The 20,533-nt window shown below is 41.7% G+C and overlaps 1 protein-coding gene across 11 annotated transcripts in view; it reads left to right on the plus strand.

The window, feature by feature from the left end:
• Positions 1-12,488, plus strand: part of LOC5573464 (vacuolar protein sorting-associated protein 13C) — a 71,547-nt gene extending 59,059 nt beyond the window's left edge. For all 11 annotated transcript variants that reach the window (XM_021841513.1, XM_021841514.1, XM_021841517.1 and 8 more), the window contains 4 exons: positions 7,211-7,743; positions 8,903-9,325; positions 11,827-11,965; positions 12,026-12,488. In XM_021841513.1, the coding sequence (XP_021697205.1) occupies positions 7,211-7,743; positions 8,903-9,325; positions 11,827-11,965; positions 12,026-12,238 (1,308 nt within the window). In that variant the 3' untranslated portion in view covers positions 12,239-12,488. The remainder of the gene's footprint in view (positions 1-7,210; positions 7,744-8,902; positions 9,326-11,826; positions 11,966-12,025) is intronic.
• Positions 12,489-20,533: the final 8,045 nt, after the last annotated feature.

The raw sequence follows: 20,533 nt of genomic DNA on the forward strand, positions 1-20,533 counted from the left end.
CGGAAGCGCAAATCATGTACCACCCTATTCCCATGCATACCCATCACCACCCTATTGCCAATCAGTGAGCGACACGCGTTCGTCAGCGTGGTCGACACCGAAACGTATGTCGGTTACATTTTCTCACCACTTTCTGCTGAAGCCAACCGCAGTCCCAACGGCTGCATCAGTTCACTTTCACTCGACGCCGAGAACGCATCGTTTGCGTAGAAACAGTAAATCATTATTAAACTAATGTAAAGAGAAGAGAATAAAGTTTGTAGTTAAGCGTAGCCGTCCGCGTTCAATTCCTTCGCATCCCAAGAAAAGTTGGCCCTTGCCAATCCTCCCGCGGAAGTGATCCTTTCGCCGCGAAGTGTTTTGTTCCGCCGTGTTTTCCCCCCAAAGTGTATTACAGTCCGCTGCCTTTCGATCCACCCTGCTGGGCTCGAACATCTGGTCCTTCGAACCGGATCACTAGTGCCGTGTAGTGATTTCTTGTGAAGATTCTGCCGGATTTGACCGCCGGCCGAGTGGTAAATCCGGAGAAGAAAAACCCGTGAAAATCCTTCCTGCATTGTGCCGCCGCCCGAGTGGCGCAAGCGAAGAAAAAGTGTTGTGACGATCCAGCCGGATCGAGCCGTCGTCCGCCCGCGTCGTCGGCGTGCGAAAGTGAAAAAGTTTGCACACGCTGTGCATGTCCAAACGTGTTTGTGCGAGACGAGCTACGCGAAATTGGAACAAAGTGGAAAGTGAACCAAAACAAGATTGCTCCCTCTGCTGTGAGTGCCCGAGCAAAAACTTTGAACTGAAAAACTGCGTCGCAAGTTTCGACCGAAAAGTTTTCGCGCGTTCGAGAAAAAGTGTGCACAAATTGGTGCGCTGCGCAAAAGTGTTTTCGCGACGAGTTAAATTTCGAAACGCGTCCGAAAGTGTTTGAACTGTGCGTGATCCTGAATAAGAAGAGCGCGAAGAAAAACAGTGCTAAATGCCGCCTGTGACGCGGTCGAAGCAAGCCGAAGAAAAGACCGCTAATCAGCAGCAGCAGAGCCAAGATTCGGTATCCGTTGCCGATACTTCCGGATCGTTTTACGGATTCGCTGAGTGGGAAGCAGAAATGGATCCAGAAACCAAGAAGGAGTTCGAGAAGGCCGTAAGGCAGCGCAACCAAGTGAGGATGAAGCTGGTAAGAATTAACCGGACGCTGGCCAGCAATCAAGAAATTGGATTGGCACAACTGAATGTGCTTTCCAAAGGACTTTCTGCCACCTACGCCGAGTTCAGTCAACTCCATACCAACATTGTGGGGCTGGTACCGGACGAAGCGATGGAGGAGCAAGAACAGGAATACGCGGATTACGAGGAGATGCACTATGCCGCGTCCAACGTCGTCGAAGCGCTGATTTTGGCAGCAAAGCCAGCTGCTATCCCTCCAGCCAGTGCAACAGCACCTCAAGTGGTCATCCAGCAGCAACCATTGAAGGCACCGATTCCGACGTTCGATGGGGGCTATGCCGCCTGGCCTAAGTTCAAGGCCATCTTCCAAGACTTGATGGAGAACTCGGGGGATAGTGACGCAATTAAACTCTATCACCTCGACAAGGCACTCATCGGCGAGGCAGCAGGTGTCCTGGATACGAAGGTCCTCAGTGAAGGAGATTACGATCATGCCTGGGAAATTCTGACGGACCGCTTCGAGAATGAACGCGTGATTGTGGAAACTCACATTCGTGGGTTGTTGTCCCTCAAGAAGATGACCTCGGAGACCCACAAAGAGCTTCGAGCGCTCCTGAATGAAGCCACCCGTCATGTCGAGAGCCTCCGCTACCTCGAGCAGGAAATGACCGGAGTATCGGAACACATCATCGTGTATCTGATCATCTCAGCGCTGGACAAGTCAACCCGGAAGGCCTGGGAAAGTACCCAGAAGAAAGGACAGCTTCCCAAGTACTCGCAGACCATCGATTTCCTGAAGTCCAGGTGTCAGATCCTGGAAAACTGCGATGCAGCGTTTCCAACGACGAACCCCACAGTGAAGCCGAGGCAATTCCAGCAACTTTCGAAGCAATCCCAGAAGAGCCATGCAGTTTCCACTACTATTTCGCAAGCGTGCGAGATTTGTGGTGGTGATCATCGGAACATCCAGTGCACCGCATTGGACAAGCTGAGTGCCTCCCAGAAGCAAGAGAAGGTTCGAGCTGCAGGAGTTTGCTTCAACTGCCTGCGTAAAGGGCACCGCTCCCGAGAGTGTCCATCCGATAAGTCGTGCCGCAAGTGCCAACGCCGGCACCACACGCTGCTCCATGATGATGGGGCACCCATCCAAGTGACGAAGTCGAGCGTTTCCCTTCCCGCGGAGTCCGTGGTAAACCTACCACCGGTTCCGGCTGCTCCGGTTCAACCGAAGTCGGGGCAGATGAATCCTCCTGTGGACCAGCCTGTGTCCACTACCTGTTCGTCGAACTTCGCCCAGTCGTCCAAGACGGTACTGCTGCTTACCGCAGTGGTGCAGGTGTTTGACAAGCGAAATCAGCCATTCCCATGTCGTGTCCTGCTGGACAGCGGCTCTCAGGTAAATTTTGTGACCGAAGAATTAGCAAATCGACTAGGTTTACCGAAGAAGCCAGCTAACGTCCCGATTACTGGTATCAACGCCTTGCGCACCCTTGCCCGCGACAAGGTAACCCTGAGAATTCGATCCCGAGTATCCAGCTTTCAAGCCAGCCTGGAGTGCCTAGTGACACCGAAAGTGACGGGCACGATTCCATCGTCCAAGATCAACATCAACCACTGGGACATTCCTGACGGAGTGGTTCTGGCCGATCCTGAGTTCCACACACCCGACAAGGTGGATCTACTAATCGGCGCGGAACTATTCTTCGACATTTTGAAACCGAGTCAGCTGAATCTAGCGGACAACCTTCCGATGTTGCGAGACACTCACTTTGGGTGGATCGTATCCGGCGTCATCGTCGAGCCTCAAGTCACAAACGTTTCCGTCCAGCAATCCAACCACGCTACCGTCGAAGATGTCGAGCGAATGATGCAGCAGTTCTGGCAAATCGAGGAAGTGCCAGACGTTCCCAAGCTTTCATGCGAGGAGTTGGCCTGCGAAGCCCACTTCTTGTCCACCTATCAGCGAGATGAAGATGGACGATTCATCGTGAAGCTACCGTTCAAGCAGAATATCAACCAGCTAGACGACTGCCGCGCTCTAGCACTCAAGAGGTTCCTGATGCTGGAGAAGAGACTCGTCCGCAATCCAGAACTGCAGACGCAGTACGTGGAGTTCCTCCGGGAGTACGAAGCTCTTGGACACTGCCACGAAGTCCGGGAAACCGACGACCCTCCAAATCAGCTAGCGTATTACATGCCGCATCACGCGGTGTTACGACCTTCCAGCTCGAGCACGAAATGTCGTGTCGTGTTCGACGCCAGCGCCAAGTCTTCAGCATCCGAGCTGTCCCTGAACGAAGTGCTGCAGGTAGGACCTGTAGTACAGAATGATCTGCATTTCATCGTCCTGCGCTTCCGGAAGTTCAAGATAGCGTTCTCCGGAGACGTATCCAAAATGTACCGTCAGGTACTGCATGCGAAACAAGATCGTCGTTTCCTGCGAATCTTTTGGAGACCCCACCCGTTGCAACCGCTGCGGGTCCTGGAGTTGTCTACCGTTACCTACGGTACCGCATCGGCACCATTCCTAGCTACTAGGTGCTTGGTGCAGTTGGTGGAAGAAGACGGCGATGCCTTTCCAATCGCCTCTCGTATCGTGAAAGAGGAAACGTATATGGATGATGTGCTCTCCGGCGCAGACTCGGTGGAAGAGGCCATCGAAGCCCAGCGACAACTGAAGCAACTCCTGGAGCTAGGAGGATTCCCCATCCACAAGTGGTGCTCGAACTCCGAAGAATTTCTCGAGCACATCCCCGAAGAAGATCGCGAGCAGAAGAAGCCATTGGAAGAACGAGGAGTGAACGAAGCCATCAAGGTGCTCGGTTTGCTCTGGGACCCGAGTGCTGATACCTTGTTCATCGCCAACCATCCGAAGGCCACGACAGCAGCCGACCAGCAACGCGTGACGAAGAGAATGATGTATTCGGAGATCGCCAAGTTCTTCGACCCTTTGGGTTTGGTGTCGCCGGTCATAGTATTGGCGAAGCTCCTGGCACAGCGACTGTGGCAGCTCAAGATCGGCTGGGACGATCCGGTCGACGAAGCAACAGCGCAAGAGTGGCAAGAATTGCAAACATCGTTGTCACATTTGCACCAAATCGATATCCCGAGATGCGTAACCTTCAATGAAGTGATTGCGTATGAGCTGCACGGGTTCTCCGATGCCTCTACCGTGGCGTACGGGGCCTGTGTCTACCTGCGAAGCTTGTTTGCCGACGGTTCGGCGAAACTACGACTCCTCACCAGTAAGTCCAAGTTGGCTCCTCTGCATGACCTTTCCATTCCTCGGAAAGAGTTGTGCGCCGCTCTACTGCTCACCCGGTTGGTGCAAAAGGTGTTACCAGCCCTGGACATGACGTTCCGGGAAATTGTGCTGTGGTGCGATAGTACGATTGTCCTGGCCTGGATACGAAAGCCTCTCAACCAACTACAGTTGTTCGTACGAAATCGAATCGCTGTAATCCAAGAGAATACCGGAGACTACAGATGGGAGTACGTTCGGTCCCTGCGAAACCCCGCTGATATCGTTTCCCGAGGCCAACTACCAGAAACACTGAAGAACAACCAGCTTTGGTGGAATGGCCCGGACTTCCTCCAAAGGGTGGAATACGACATCGACTTGCCGCAGTTCGTTCCAGACGATCAGTTGCCCGAACTCAAAGGAGTGATAGCCAGTCCGGCTGTAAGTATCGAACCGTTTCCATTTTTCTCCAGGTTCAGTAGCTTCCGAACTATTCAACGTATCATGGGGTACGTGCTGCGATTCGTCAACAACTGCCGAAACCCTCGCAATCAGCGCGTATCAAGCCGACATCTGACCGTTGGTGAACTTCGTCGGTCAACTGAAGCCATCCTCCACGTAATCCAACTCGTTCATTTGGCGGACGAGATTAAGCGAGTGAATGCCAACGAACCCTGTAAGAGACTCGCCAACCTTCGTCCGATTTACTCTGATGGCCTATTGAGAGTGGGCGGCCGTTTGGATCGCTCGCTGCTACCCTTCGAAAATCGTCATCCCATCATCTTGCCGGATAAGGATCCGGTTGTACGCCTGTTGGTGCAAAAGATGCACATCGAATTGCTTCACGTCGGGCAGACCGGCCTGATGAACGCCCTGCGCCAACGTTATTGGCTCCTGAATGCTCGTTCTACCATTCGTTCAATCACCCGTACATGCGTGAGATGCTTCCGAGTCAACCCAAGCAACACCAGCCAGCTAATGGGCAACTTGCCGGCTGCCAGAGTTGTACCATCACCTCCGTTCGCCGTCACCGGCGTGGATTACGCCGGCCCGTTCATCATCAAGCAAGGAGCGCGCCGTCCAGCGTTGATCAAGGCATACGTCTCCGTCTACGTGTGCATGACTACCAAGGCTGTCCACCTGGAAGCAGTGTCGGACTTGAGCACCGATGCTTTCCTGGCGTCCCTTAAGCGTTTTATCGGACGACGAGGCATGGTTCAACAGCTCCACTCGGATAACGCCACCAATTTCCGAGGAGCCCACCACGAGTTGAACGAGCTATACCGACAATTCCAAGACCAACAATCAGTATCGACCATCCAAGACTTCTGCCGCTCCCGTGAGATTGAGTGGCATTTCATCCCGCCGGATGCACCGGAGTTCGGCGGCCTATGGGAGGCCGCAGTGAAATCTGCGAAGACCCACCTCAAGCGCATCGTCGGCAACGTCAAGTTAACGTTCGAGGAACTGTCTACCGTCTTGGTTGAGATCGAGGCGGTATTGAACTCTCGACCACTGTTCACCATCTCCAACGACCCTGCGGATCCGCTGGTGATTACACCGGCCCACTACCTTATCGGCCGTCCCCTCACCGCCATGGCCGAGCCTTCCCTAGAGAATGTCAACGCAACCCGCTTGACTCGATGGCAGCATCTCCAGCTCATGCGAGAACATTTCTGGCGCGCCTGGAGCCGGGAATACCTCAACACGCTGCAGCCAAGGAAGAAGAATCTCCGAACTGTGCCCAACATCAGGAAGGGCATGGTAGTTCTACTCCACGATCGAAATCAACCTCCGCTCTACTGGAAGATGGGCCGTGTTACAGCGGTCTACCCTGGTGACGATGGCTTAGTCCGAGCTGTCGACGTCTACAGCGGTGGTTCCACCTTCCGCCGCCCAATCAACAAGCTGTCAGTGCTACCTATCGAGGACAACCAGCCTGGTTCCGACCAACCGATACGTAAGGATTGTTGAGTACCCTCAACGGGGGGTGTATGTTCCGTCTCCCGACGGAAGCGCAAATCATGTACCACCCTATTCCCATGCATACCCATCACCACCCTATTGCCAATCAGTGAGCGACACGCGTTCGTCAGCGTGGTCGACACCGAAACGTATGTCGGTTACATTTTCTCACCACTTTCTGCTGAAGCCAACCGCAGTCCCAACGGCTGCATCAGTTCACTTTCACTCGACGCCGAGAACGCATCGTTTGCGTAGAAACAGTAAATCATTATTAAACTAATGTAAAGAGAAGAGAATAAAGTTTGTAGTTAAGCGTAGCCGTCCGCGTTCAATTCCTTCGCATCCCAAGAAAAGTTGGCCCTTGCCAATCCTCCCGCGGAAGTGATCCTTTCGCCGCGAAGTGTTTTGTTCCGCCGTGTTTTCCCCCCAAAGTGTATTACAGTCCGCTGCCTTTCGATCCACCCTGCTGGGCTCGAACAATAATTATTTATGAAAAAAATCTTGGTATTTCCATGGCAGAATGACTAAAAATGCGTGGTATTTATTTCTTTTCAACTGTTTCAGTTTATCTGGAAATATTGATTATTCCACTGTGGTCGAACTTTTGCCCCAACTTATTCTAATCTCTACTGTATTTCGTCAAGCGTACACCAGATGGCAGTATAGTGTGTAAACGACAAATGCGAACCAAACTTATGTTAGTGATGCAAGTAGCCGATGTCGTCTGTTTGTCTGTGCTTCGGATACGCGGTAGGGTTCCCATGAACTATTTAACGTCCCACATGGAAATATGGCTGTTATTAATTTGTCTAGATAAATATTTTTTATTAAACAATGGACTCTTTTCAGAAACGATTATTCACGGAAGATCTGAAAGTACAAACGCAACCGCTTCACGCACACGTGGCCATCCAATCGCAGGCGGAAGTAAAGAACTTTTACGACAATCTTCACTTGGGCCCGTTGAAGATTCATGTGAGTTTTTCGATGGCCGGATCGGAATCGAAAGCTCTGCCGGGGATTCTTTCGACCATTCTCCAAGGCGTGGGCGTCACACTCACCGATATCAACGATGTAGTATTTCGATTGGCGTTCTTTGAGCGCGAGTTCCAGTTCCTGACGCAGCGCCAGCTGGTGTCGGAATGCGTGACGCACTATAGTGGCCAAGCCGTCAAGCAGCTGTATGTGTTGGTGCTGGGATTGGATGTTATCGGAAATCCGTACGGTTTAGTGGTAGGGTTCACAAAGGGTGTCGAGGATCTGTTCTATGAACCATTCCAAGGGGCTATTCAAGGGCCGGGCGAGTTTGCCGAAGGGCTGGTACTCGGTGTACGGTCACTGTTTGGACATACGGTTGGAGGGGCGGCCGGAGCTGTTTCTAAGTAAGTATAGCATCTAGTCGAAGCATTGGGGATTCTATAACACTAGCCCGGTTATCACTTGCTCGAATACTATAAGCACGAAAATGAGGAGCTTGAATTCCACTTCATCTATAGTTGCACATTGCGCCAAAAGCCTTCTAGGTTATAAGTCTTGGACCAATAATCGATGATTACAAGAAAGAAAAATAGGCTATGTTCATCATTCGGGCTAGTGGCATTTGGAGAAGTGATTATCGGGCTCATTCCAATCACATAAAAAGAGAAACCTCAAAAATTAAGCCAAAAATATTAGGATTTAGAAGTGGCGCAAGCGACTTAAAAGTTATTGTTCAGAATTGCTATGTATTAGCTACTTCCTAGTCCTCGCGCAATTTGAATTTATGCGTCTCTCTTGTTTGCTTTGTTAGTTTAATCTTATTTCGACCAAAATTCTGAAATATACGCAACAATTCGTAAACATTTATGGTTCTTTGCGATCTGAGTAGAAAAAGTAACCGGTAGACTATAGAAGAACATTGTGAAACGTAGTTCGCTAGTAGTTTACGCAACAAGTTGCAGAATAATTATCTTTAAAGCACGAGCCGTACATTGTTCCAACGAGGCTTACCGAGTTGGATAATTACGACGAGTGCTGTGAAAATCGAGTTCTGCAACGAGGTGCGTACAACATTTTTTGCAATTTCATAGAAGACTGTTGAAAGTGCTGTGGGAAATAATCGATCAAGTCTTCAACTTAATCGGATGTTCGGTTCTCCAAATTTGTGCTCTTGAAACTTCAACGTTTGTCTTCGATTCATCTTCACCTCAAAATAATTAGGTTATGTTCTAAGGCACACAAACAAAAATTTGGAGAAAACTATTTTCAACAAATATTAGTTATAACTGTTACAAAAAGTTAATGTTCCACAAACCTTTCATAAATTTAACTTTGAAGAAAAAGGAACTTATGCAAACTTGGCTGAAGTTTATATTTATAGCTTGAAAAAAAACTCACCTTTAAGTTGATTACGCTACCTGTTGAACTTGACATTTTGGCTCAAACATTGAGGTTCCTCTTTTTATGTGATAAAAAAAGCACACAAACTTTTGATTTTGAGATTTTCAAATAGTTAGACGCTTCCCAGAACACAATTATTCGATATGTAATCATTCCCGACAGAATTACCGGAGCCATGGGCAAAGGCTTGGCTGCTCTCACGTTTGACGAGGATTACCAGAAGAAGCGACGAGATGCTTTGAACAAGAAGCCAGCCACACTGCAGGAAGGCATTGCTCGCAGCGGTAAGGGGCTGGTCATGGGAGTGTTTGACGGGGTGACAGGCGTTTTCACCAAACCCATCAGTGGAGCCAAGGAGGAAGGAGTCGAAGGGTTCTTCAAAGGATTGGGAAAGGGGGCGGTGGGTTTGGTGGCTCGTCCCATTGCCGGCGTGACCGATTTTGCCAGTGGAAGCTTCGATGCGGTCAAGAGGGCTACCGAACTGTCCGATGAAGCTGCTCGATTAAGGCCTCCTCGGTTCCTGCACAAGGATGGCATTGTTAGACCGTACAACAAAAAAGAGGCAGAGGGGAATAAACTACTGAAGTGAGTTGTCATCGCACGCAACTTGAATTAACCTAGAATTATCCTTCGCAGGGTTTTAGTCCTAACGTTTTTGATTTTTGGTCTAACGTTCCAAAAAATCCTTGATTCATTTTTATATAAAAAAAATTCCAAGGCTGTCGATCCATCAGACAAAATATGAGAATAACTTACGTGACTATACGTGGAACACGTTTTTGCCTCAAGCACCAAAATACCGCTATTTACAAAATTAAGGGTTACTGAATCAATTTTCGTTTTCAGACATTTAATAGCACGTCTAGTTATTAGATATTGACTGTTCAAAGTGTAAAATTTGACTATTTCAGCCAACTTTATCGCTTAATTTGCCACAGAGTTCAAACTTCGTGTATATAACAATTAGTATCAACATAGTTCATTATACCTACTTTCGATGCTCAAAAGTTATTTTTTGATGGTTTCGAAAAGTATTGTAAGGTACCGTGGGGCAAGTGGGTAATGGAATTCGCATAGTTGAGATTCTTCCAATTCTAGGGACTTTAAATTGAAACAAATGAGGTTGTGTATATTTTTTAGCTTGACTCCCAACATATATAAGCAGTATGCTGAAAACGATTTTCATGAAAAATCGAAGAAAAAAATACATAAAAAGTTTTTGAAAAATGTCTCCTTACTTTTCACTTGCCCCAAAAGTGGGGCAAGTGAAAAGTTTACCGTTTTGAACAATAAATTCAAAAACAAACAGTTATATTTACGATTTCTATTAGCTTTAACACTTGTTAAGGCTTCCCGATGAACAATAACATAAGTAACATGTAAACAAAGAAAATGTTATTCTTTTCACTTCAATTCTCTTCTGTTCAGTTATGTTAGTTGAAATGATTCGACAACATTATAATTGCAACATTTCCAATGTTAGGTCTTACATTATAGGACAGCAATTGCATTTCGGCGCTGAAGAATTTCCACCGCTCGTTATTTGTTTTTGGGAAAGTCGGATATGACGTCGGATAACTCTTCGGGAGAAATCAAACGGAATCCTTCAATAACGTATTTAGGGTCTTTTTTATGTGGATAGACCTATACCCCATTTTTATGTTTTGAACTAGCTTTACATAGACATTCCACGAGATTTCCGTGTGTTTTCTAATATTGCAACTTTTCAGTCAACGTCTTTCTTTTAATTGGCTGCCCGAAGTAGACATATTGATTTTGTAATGTTTGGCAACATCTTTTAGAGAATTTCCATGATTTCTAATAGCTTTTAGCGCTTGAGTATACTGCCCATAAACGCATGTCAGTCCCATGTTTGCTGGGTTTCCTATTCACATGGGACAATTATGCGTTTATGGGCAGTATAGTGTTTCTTGGATTATCAGCACGTTATGTTTTTCTATGATAATTGCGAACCATGTTTACATATGGCTACTTAAAGAGAAAACACAAATTCAATCTCTAATGATAAACTTTTCACTTGCCCCACCTGATGAGAAAATTAACGTTGTTAATTTTAGTTATTTTTAGGTCTACGTCGAATGATTTCTAAAACTTTTTTTATTGTAGTTTGAAACTGTCACAGAGGACAACTAAGAAGTGGTACAGGAAATTATTTTCCGCAACTTTTTCCACTGAAAATATTAAAATAAGATTGTACGCCGCCAACTTGTTACGGAGTAACAGTTGAAAGGTTAACAATTTTTCACTCTATTATGCAATAATGGCTGAAAAATCTCAGAAATCTCTTACCTATCGTAATGTTCTCAATGACCTCAAAGGTTTACGCATGAGTTTAAAACGTTAATTCACATATTCAGTAAAATATATCAATTGTTTTCACTTACCCCATTTACCCACTTGCCCCGCGGTACCTTATTTTGTCATATAAGAGAAACGAAGAATTTTGTATGGAGACTGCAAGCATGTTGGAGAAATCAATTTAATCTAAATATAATCGTGAAGTTTCTACCAAATAATATCTTAAATGAAAGTTAAAGTCGTATTTTGCATGCTTGGTGGATTAGATCACAAAAAAAGTTTGATAAATCATAGTTTAAATGCTATGACAACCTCAATGAAAACAGTGTTTTTATACAGTTGTTTGATTCTTCAGTTTGTAGATCCCAGTCGTCAACTGTTTAAGTAGTTTTCCACCAAGTTATTGTACGGTGGAAATTCATACGATCTTTATTCACAAAGTTTTTCCATTGTAATTCTTCAACATGGGCAATTGATGGATCGTAGTCTAATACCTACTCTGTTTGATGGATCGTTCACCTTGGATTTTTTCATATAAAATATTAAAACATGATTTTTTTTATTGTTCACCGATAGAACCAAGGTATCCTTCAATAAATCTTGGATAGAATATGTTGAGGCAAGGATATTCCAAAAGGTTAGGCAATAAACTAAAACCCCGTGAAAAAATAGGTTCATTCAAGTTTGATATAATATCTTGGTTCCAGATATGCGTGCACCAGTCCATAAAAAAAAAACATTATAGAAATGGCGATTTTTCTTTCTAGGGATATTGACAAGGGGAAATTTACTGCGACTGATACGTTTGCGTACTACGAGACTGTTATTGACAATAAAGATGTTGTACTTCTGACCGATTGCCGTATTATCTATGCTACGAAGAGTGATTTATTTGGTGGTTGGCAGGTAGGGTTAGCACATCATATATTCCAGATGTTTGTATATTAAAACCGTAAAACTTTGCAGTGTGAATGGACCCACCGCTGGGCGGAAATATTGAGCATTTCCGTGCTGAATGACGGCATCGAGATGATTTTGCGGAGCAAGGATGGAAAGTCAGCCCTGAAGAAAATGTTCGGTTCGTCTGGCCACCAAAAGAAGATTCTGCTTATACCGGTCGCATACCGTCGCAACCGTTTAGCCGAAGTGATGGAACGTCTGCGGCAGCGCGCCGAGTGATAAATGATGAGGCGATCGCAAAATCTCATGGTGTAATAGTCTAGTCACATTTGCCAGTTAGATCAATTCGTTGACCGAATTATCATCGATCCATAAATCCACTAGAACGCTTTAGCTTGTACCATGATTGATTATATAGAGCTGTTGAATTTATAATCGGTAGAATTTAGCAATTACATATTTCAATGCAGATCATCTGTCGCTGAATAAATGGAGGTGATATTTATTCCAGTAATATCAAAGAGAAACACATAAATGATTTAGCTTTTATACTTTATATTGTACCGTGACATGCTCTATTACCGTGAGGTTAAAAAAATTCAAGTTTCAATCGATCAGATAAAAATAACGTATGATTATTTTCAAGTCTTTTATGTTTTATATAGTAGACCGTTTTATATACTTTGCATAAATAATATGATTTGAACCATTATGAAAATTTTAACCATAGTTACAGTTGATATTGTTAAACATACCAGTGTTCCAAATACCGTGCATCTGCGCATCAAAAATAAAACTTTTGTATCGAAGAACGTATTGAGGTTTGCATGATTGATTCAGGAAATAATATATATATTTCACTTCGCCATTTTGGAATTATAACTGAAACACGGTATTTGGAACACATAAGCAACCGTGCCCTAATACCGTGTATTGGCACCAGGCGATTACATTCTAACATTATTTTTGCTTGTTTGTGTGTGCAACTTTAGTTCAAGTTTGTCATGGCTTTCTAAATACTACTTAATGTGCTAACGTTTATGACAATCATTTAGAAAAATAAATAATATAATATGCTAGAAATCCACATAATTCCCAAATACACGGTATTAGGCAACACACGGAATTAGAGCAGGTCACGGTACTCAATATGCTCGTCCATGTGGTTAATTGTTATACATATTCATCATTGAGGACAATGCGATGCTGATAGGTTGCTGTAGTGTTTGTTCATTCTTATCATCGATCGTCATGAACCAATTTGTTCTTGATTTTAGGTTTATGTTTTAGGTTACTCACTGATTACCACAATTTGGCTGGTATGTGTTGAAATCAAGAAAATTTGAGACCAAATAGTTGATAGATATGAGCGAGCATCCGATGGACATGCTTCGAAAGTTATCTGTATGTTAACAAAGGCAAAGCAATCACTTTTATCCAATGAATATGTATATGAATATAAGACTTTCAGTTACTACAATAGGCTCGTTCGTTTGTATGGGTAGTACAAAAAATCGACTGTTGGAAATGATTTCGTTTAACCGTATATTATTGTACAAGAAACCCATATTTTTGCTTACTGCTGAAAATATTCACACATTTATGATGAACCTTTTTTTCTGTTTATTTTTTTTTTCTACTCGGATTAAATAAATATTTTTGAATTAGAACTGTAAAAAGCTAGATATGAGAAATCCATTCCGTTTATAGCGTTCTGATTCAAATTCCCAACAGCTTCAAATTTCGGACACTGTAACATTTCACACGAAATGTTTCAATATTTTACAGTCTAAAGGTTTCCACTTTGTTGTTGTTATCTATCAATTGCTTCCATCTTTCAATCTATTCGTTCATTGCAATCGCAGAGACGAACAAGACACCGTTTCCCTCAACTGACATGATCGATTTCTCTTCATCAATTTGTTTGCTAATAACTTATAAAAGAAAGTCCTACTATTTATTTTCTATAAAGCAAAATGTGGTGATTCGAAATCTAGCAGCACAAAAATATTACCGAAAAATGAATCAGTTTTCTGCAATAATGCAAAGATAACAACGATGCAAATAAATCGGGCAATGCCCTAACGAATAATTAATGTCCGATTATTGAAATGATCAACTTATTAGAAATTTGAAATTGCAATTGTTTAATTGTCTTAGTGCATTACTGGCTTCTTAATAAGTTTTCACTAAACTGCGACCATCGATACATTTTTGTTCCATTCACTGCTTATCAATTTTAATAAAGATTCAGTAATGTTGTTTATGAAATTGTTGAAAAAGTTTCTGAAAATTTAGATGAAGGTTTGACCCCTGGGCTTGGGATTATATTCTCCAGGAAGCGATGATTTTAGATACCTGATCGCTTTTGTTAGTAGTTTTGATTAAAAGTTGGATGCATTTCAAAGCAATGAAAAAAAATAATATAAAATTCAGATTTATTCTATTATTTATTGACGGTTTGTAATCTTCTACTCTACGGGTTTCTGCGAGACCCAAAATGGCGCTTGCGCCGGGATGCGGATAGGAGCAAAGGGAGATAAATAGCGTCTGTTTAAACTAATTGATCAAAAAGCCGATCCATCTCTTGGGGGTGGTCGAGGGGGCCATCACAAATAACCATAACTATTATTGGAGATTGAGGAGCATGTATCGTAAAACGGGGTACCGTAATTTCGGGTGAAATTGATCACTTTTCACTGTTTTCCATGTCTGTTTCCTATGATGTTGCCAATTGCAAACAACTTAATGCAGGAAAACAAGTACGACGGTGAGCCTCATTGGTTTATATACTCAAATTGTCATACAGTTGTGATTTTAGTGCTGAAAATCGTCTCTAAAATAAAAAATCAAGGAATTCCATTTCGGGGTGAAATTGATCACCTGTCAAAACAATGATTGTTAGTTTTGAAAACAACTTAACCTATTTAATTTGAGCCTCCTGAATCCAAATATGCTTGCCAAATTCTTAACAATGCAAAATTTATGAAAATAATAAACAATCAATTTTCAACAATACCGCTGAAAACGCCTAAATGTAGGCAATTTCCGAAGGAATATTCTGAAATCCATAAAAAATTCAATTATTACAACAAAATGAACTAATTTGTACGAATTTTGATGATAAAATTCGTTTTGGGGATATATTTCCAGCATCCTTACAAATTTTCAAGTTTACACCATGTTCAAATCCTTGTTTAAAACTATAAGTTTATTGATGTCTGGCAATACCACACAAAACACTATTATGGAATTTTCTATTATTTCCATAGAAATAAACATTCCTTAACACAAAAAGCTTCACAACATGCAATTCGACAATAGTTAAGACGAACAACGTTCATTTACATAGGTTGCATTGATTTCTGTGCTCTATTAGAGGGAAATAAAATCGTGTGACACAGTGATCAATTTCATCCTACTGATCAATTTCACCCGAATTTACGGTATCTTTGATAATGCGGGTAACTTTGATAGTGCGGGACCCACCACATTTTAGACGAAATAACATAAATTCAGTTAAGCAAACGAATAGAACAGTAAAGAACATTGGTATGTCACTTCATGTTAGACCTATTTTCGTTTGAATTGAGAAAATTTTAGACTATATTTAATTTGAATATTAAAAATTGATGCCATTTTAGCATTTCAAAAACGCTTACGAACAATCTGTTCTATGATCGCTATTTGATTTAGTTTTCAATAGTTCGTCAAATATCTTTGACAGCCTAGTTATGATAAAACTTGAATATGGTCTCAAATCTCTTAACAAAAAAACATTTTTACAAACTGTGGCCATTTTTGTAATCTAAGTCAGAAACTTCCATATAACGTTAAACGCCTAGAAGTATGCAAGTAGTATGCAACGCCCTATACATGATACGAGATTAATTAAATGTTGTTTAATTTATGCTTATTATTACTGTAACAGTTGAAAAATCAGGCGTTTACTGTTTGCTAGAAAACTCCGAAATTAAAAAATCGATGAATTTTATAGCAAAAACAACCATGTATAATCTGGCAGGTCGAATGTATAACATATTCATTCGAATAAGCTATACTGCCGTGAATCGCAAGTCAGTCCCATCTGTTAAAAGTAGGCATTGAGAAAATGGGCTGTAAAGTTTTCAAACTCGCTTTACATACGAATATTCAAAAAATTGCAGAGGATTGGAACATGTTCCAATTTTTATGAAACTTTCACAACTTGCTTTTCACTACGATATCTTTCCGAGAAAAATATAAAGATGATCAAAATAAGTCACATTTTTGTGTTGCACGGTGCGAAAGTCTGTAGTGGGACTGATATGCGGTTACTTTTCATTATGGGACAATTTGACTTGCTGTTTATCCCAAATTTTCCCGAACAAATAATATTATCTCATTAGTACAGCTGAAAGTGCATTGGAAGAGATGTTGAAAACTGAGCTCAACTCAATTTTGACGAAAATGCAGATGGGACTGACTTGCGATTCACGGCAGTATATGTAGGCGTGAGCACTTTAAATTACTAAAAAAATCTACCTATGATCAAATAACTTATATTGGGCACCAATGTACTGGGGTTTGCAACGAGATTTGGACAAAAAACTGAAATTTAAAACGAGACAGGCAATCGAGAACAGGTTTAATAGCATGTTGGAGGAATAAGGAAAACTATTGATAAAAAAAGGAAAATGATGAAATTCCGCCAACGATCGCGTTCGTACTAGTAAAATTTCTGGGTCATATTTATCTCCAGATTCTTAGTGGAAACCTCAAATAAGTGTTTTAACTACAGATTTGAGGTTTTAAAACATCACGTAGAGAACAGAACCGCAGACCACGCTGAAAGCGAGAATTGTAGCGAGCAGAATAGGTAGTTTTTGTGGCTTTTAATTGTGGGTGTGTGTTAACTGTTGTGTGGCTTAGCCACGTGGCTTTTCCTTTGGTCTGGATTTTATCCACAAGAGTTGGGACCCTATCCACCGACGGGGTGGAATATCGCTTTATACGATAGAGACGCTTCCCACGACGGGATTTGTGGACGACCCTCAAGCACGTGGCCGATCGTACTCATCCTCGATAATCGTGAGCCTGTCGTGCCGGCGCAGCTTACGGCGTCGCAGGCGATCCTACGTGAATAGAAAACGATGCCATCTACGGGTACGAGCCGATCCTGACACGAAATGAGGTTGGTGTAGCCAGCACCTGAGACTCACCTGCACGAAGAGCAAACCCCATGATCTGGCGGTCAACAGAAACGCCTAGGATCCCAGCAACGAGAGCAGTTCAACGAACGGCCGCAACGTCATCAGGTACCGATAGTATATACTATTGCTCTTTCCCTGGGTGTGGTTGTGGCTTACAACACGGAGAAAAAACAGTCCAATTTGAAGCAACTAATTTTTTGTTGATTTACAACCTAAAAAAATAGTTGTTTTAAAATTGAAATTTGTTGATTTAAAGTCTTTAATTTAGATTGAAACAAACATTCAATTTGTTTGATTCTACCAATGGATTTGACAACCAAACAACTTTTTTTTTGTTATTTCAAGCCATTATTTTAGTTGTTTTCAACAAAACATTAGGTTGTTTTAAACAATTATCATTTTATTGATTTTTGTTTTGAAATAGAGAATACAAATCCAGTTTCTAGTTTGATTCAACAAACGTGTTGGGTTGTTTCAAGCAATATTTAATTTATCAGAAATAATGATTAATGACATAAGATCTAGTTTAAAACAACCTAATCATTTAGTTATCATACAAAGTCTTGTTATTCCACGACTATCTCACTGTGCACGATGTTCATAAATACTTGAAGGAACAGTTTTCAAAATATGATGGTAAATTAATAAACCATTTGTTCTCTACCCTATTTGAATATTATTTCATACAGATAATGTTAATTTCAGCAAATTGAATCCAAGCCTTCTGATGATAGAACGATAAACAATATTGACGCTGCATCAAAATCTTTAGTTATAAGGTAAGATTGATTTTATGAGACTAATTTCAATCCGTTGTTTTATTTACTTTTATTTCGGATTTTTCTAGACTGGAGAAATTTGATCTGTAATATCTGAGATGGCGTTTATCCTCAATTTGCCCGAAGGTTATTGAGAGCACTATTGGATTATCCAACAATGGAATTCCAATAAAATCGATCTAATTTTGCGATAAATATGTATTACTTTGCCGAAACTTCCAATAAAATTGAAAATGTTAACAGTTTTTTTATTGCCACAAAAATAATAATAACAAGAGAACCAAGAATACACGGCAGAATCAAATAAAAGAGCAGGTTAAAACAACCAACAAATTTGTTTGTTTCAAAGCGTTTTTTCTAATATCAAACCATTTTTCTGGCTTTAAAACAACCTAGATTTTTGGTTGTTTCCACAACTGTCAGATTGAACAACCAATATTTTGTTTGTCTCAAATCGAATTTGGTTGAGTTTAAATAGAAAGCAAAAAAAAATATAACCTAAAGATTTAGTTTGTTTCAAACTATACGCATTGTACATTCAAACAAAATTTTGTTTGTGCAAATTTCAAACTGAGATTTTGGTTGAAATAAACTAAAATTTGGTTGTTTTCACCAATATTTTTTCTCCGTGGCAGCCTAATTATGAAATATGGTCTCAAATCTCTTAGCGAAAACCATTTTTACAAACTTTTGTAATCTAAGACAGAAATTTACATATAACGATAAACACCTAGAGGTATGCAGTGCCATATAAATGTTCGTAATTCATTCAATTTTGTTTGATGTATGCTCTATTATCAAAGTTACCCCAAAACAGAAAACCGACTTTCGATTATATGAAAAATTATATAGCCATTTAAAATAAATCTTTCGGCAATCTATCAACTGCAATCGATAGCTAGGATGCCAGTATTTGTTTAAACAAATAAAATAAAAATCATTGTAACATCATGCATAAATATTCAAGTTTTCTTTGACAAAACTATCAAAGTTACAGCGTTTTACGGTAACCAAATATGAGCCCAGTACTCAGTAGTTTAAAAAACCCTGATGAAGTGAAATTATTCAAAGTGATTGAAAACATTAGTCGATACCCTAGTCAATCATTTTTTGAATTGTCCTTTCGAATTTAAGAAGATTGAGACGTTGCACGGTATATTTTGGACATGAAACGGAAATGTTCCCAAAGGGGCCCTGGCGGTGTTCCGGAACGGTCCACTAATTCAAATTATGTTTAAATGATAACAATCGATCATTATCTTAGGGATGGTACACAAATTATGTCACGCTAAATTTCGACTTTTTCGACCACTCCCCCCCCCCCCTTTGTCACGTGTTTTGTATGAGTCCTTCCAATATTTTGAAAGGCTTGTCACGCTTGGCTTGACCCCCTCCCCCCCCCCTTGGAGCGTGACGTAATTTGTGCATGACCCCTTACGTTTTACATAAAAACTGCAATAATTATAAAAATAATCACATTTCCAAAATTTGGCACCCTTGTAACCCTAGTACAGCCCTGAATATCTCCGGTATGGTTCCGAATTCAGCATCGTCCATTTATGGCAAATAACTTGTACCTTTTTAAAGTCAACTGAAGGTGGTTTCAAAAAGATCGAATGGAAATTGACGATAAGGTAGCTATTTGAAAATACCTTGTCAGAGGTCGGTAACGTGAAGGTTAATGTGGAATAAAAAGAGTAGTTGAAAACGGTCAAAATTGTTGTACAATAGCGTAAGCCCCTCCATAACGATAAAGTTAAAAAGCAGCCAAACCCTCGATTGTTGTTTTTACTTTCTGCAAACGCTCTTGTGCAGCATGTCCATGTAGGCTACATTATATTTAGTATACCTAGTAAATACGCTAATAAATGTCTTGTATGCATATTGGCAGTGGCGTGATGTTATCACGGCCGGAAGCATAAAGCTGGTACTGTCTACAATTTCACCTCTTTATGCTCTTTGGGCCAGTCTAATGTGCATGAAAAATGCCAAGCCAGACAGATCAAATATTACAACTTCTGTTTTACCGATTGAAACACTCAGTTCCAGTTCTGTTTTACCAACTGGTTGCACCGTCGCGTACATGTCCCATGCTACATCTTTATAATTAATGCTAGAGTAATGTTGCATGACATTTGATTGTGCACGCTAAGGAATGATTACACAAGCGATGAGCTAAATTGATGCTACACGCATAGAGGTTCGGTATTCAAAATAATTCGTATATAAATTCACAATAAACTTATGAAATAATACACATAACATAAACATAAATAATTTAATATAAAAAAAATATATTTGTGAGTTGTTTCACTCCCTGCTGCCAACAATAATCGAATACGAACGTGCATTTTTATCTCCCAGTACCCATTGACGTCGATAGCCGTGTGCACTAAACACGTTCACTATTGACCACCGATGGTTTTTAGTTCAACTCCGATCAGTTACATTTTTTTAAGAGAGTCAATACATAAAACAGAACTTTTTTAAACTACTGGGCTCATATTTGGGCACCGTAAATCGAAAATTGATGCTACACGCATTGAGGTTTGGTATTCGAAATAATGCGTGTATAAATTCACAATAAACTTATGAAATAATAC

Source organism: Aedes aegypti, chromosome 2, assembly GCF_002204515.2.
Source record: "Aedes aegypti strain LVP_AGWG chromosome 2, AaegL5.0 Primary Assembly, whole genome shotgun sequence".
Taxonomy (NCBI): Eukaryota; Metazoa; Arthropoda; class Insecta; order Diptera; family Culicidae; genus Aedes; species Aedes aegypti.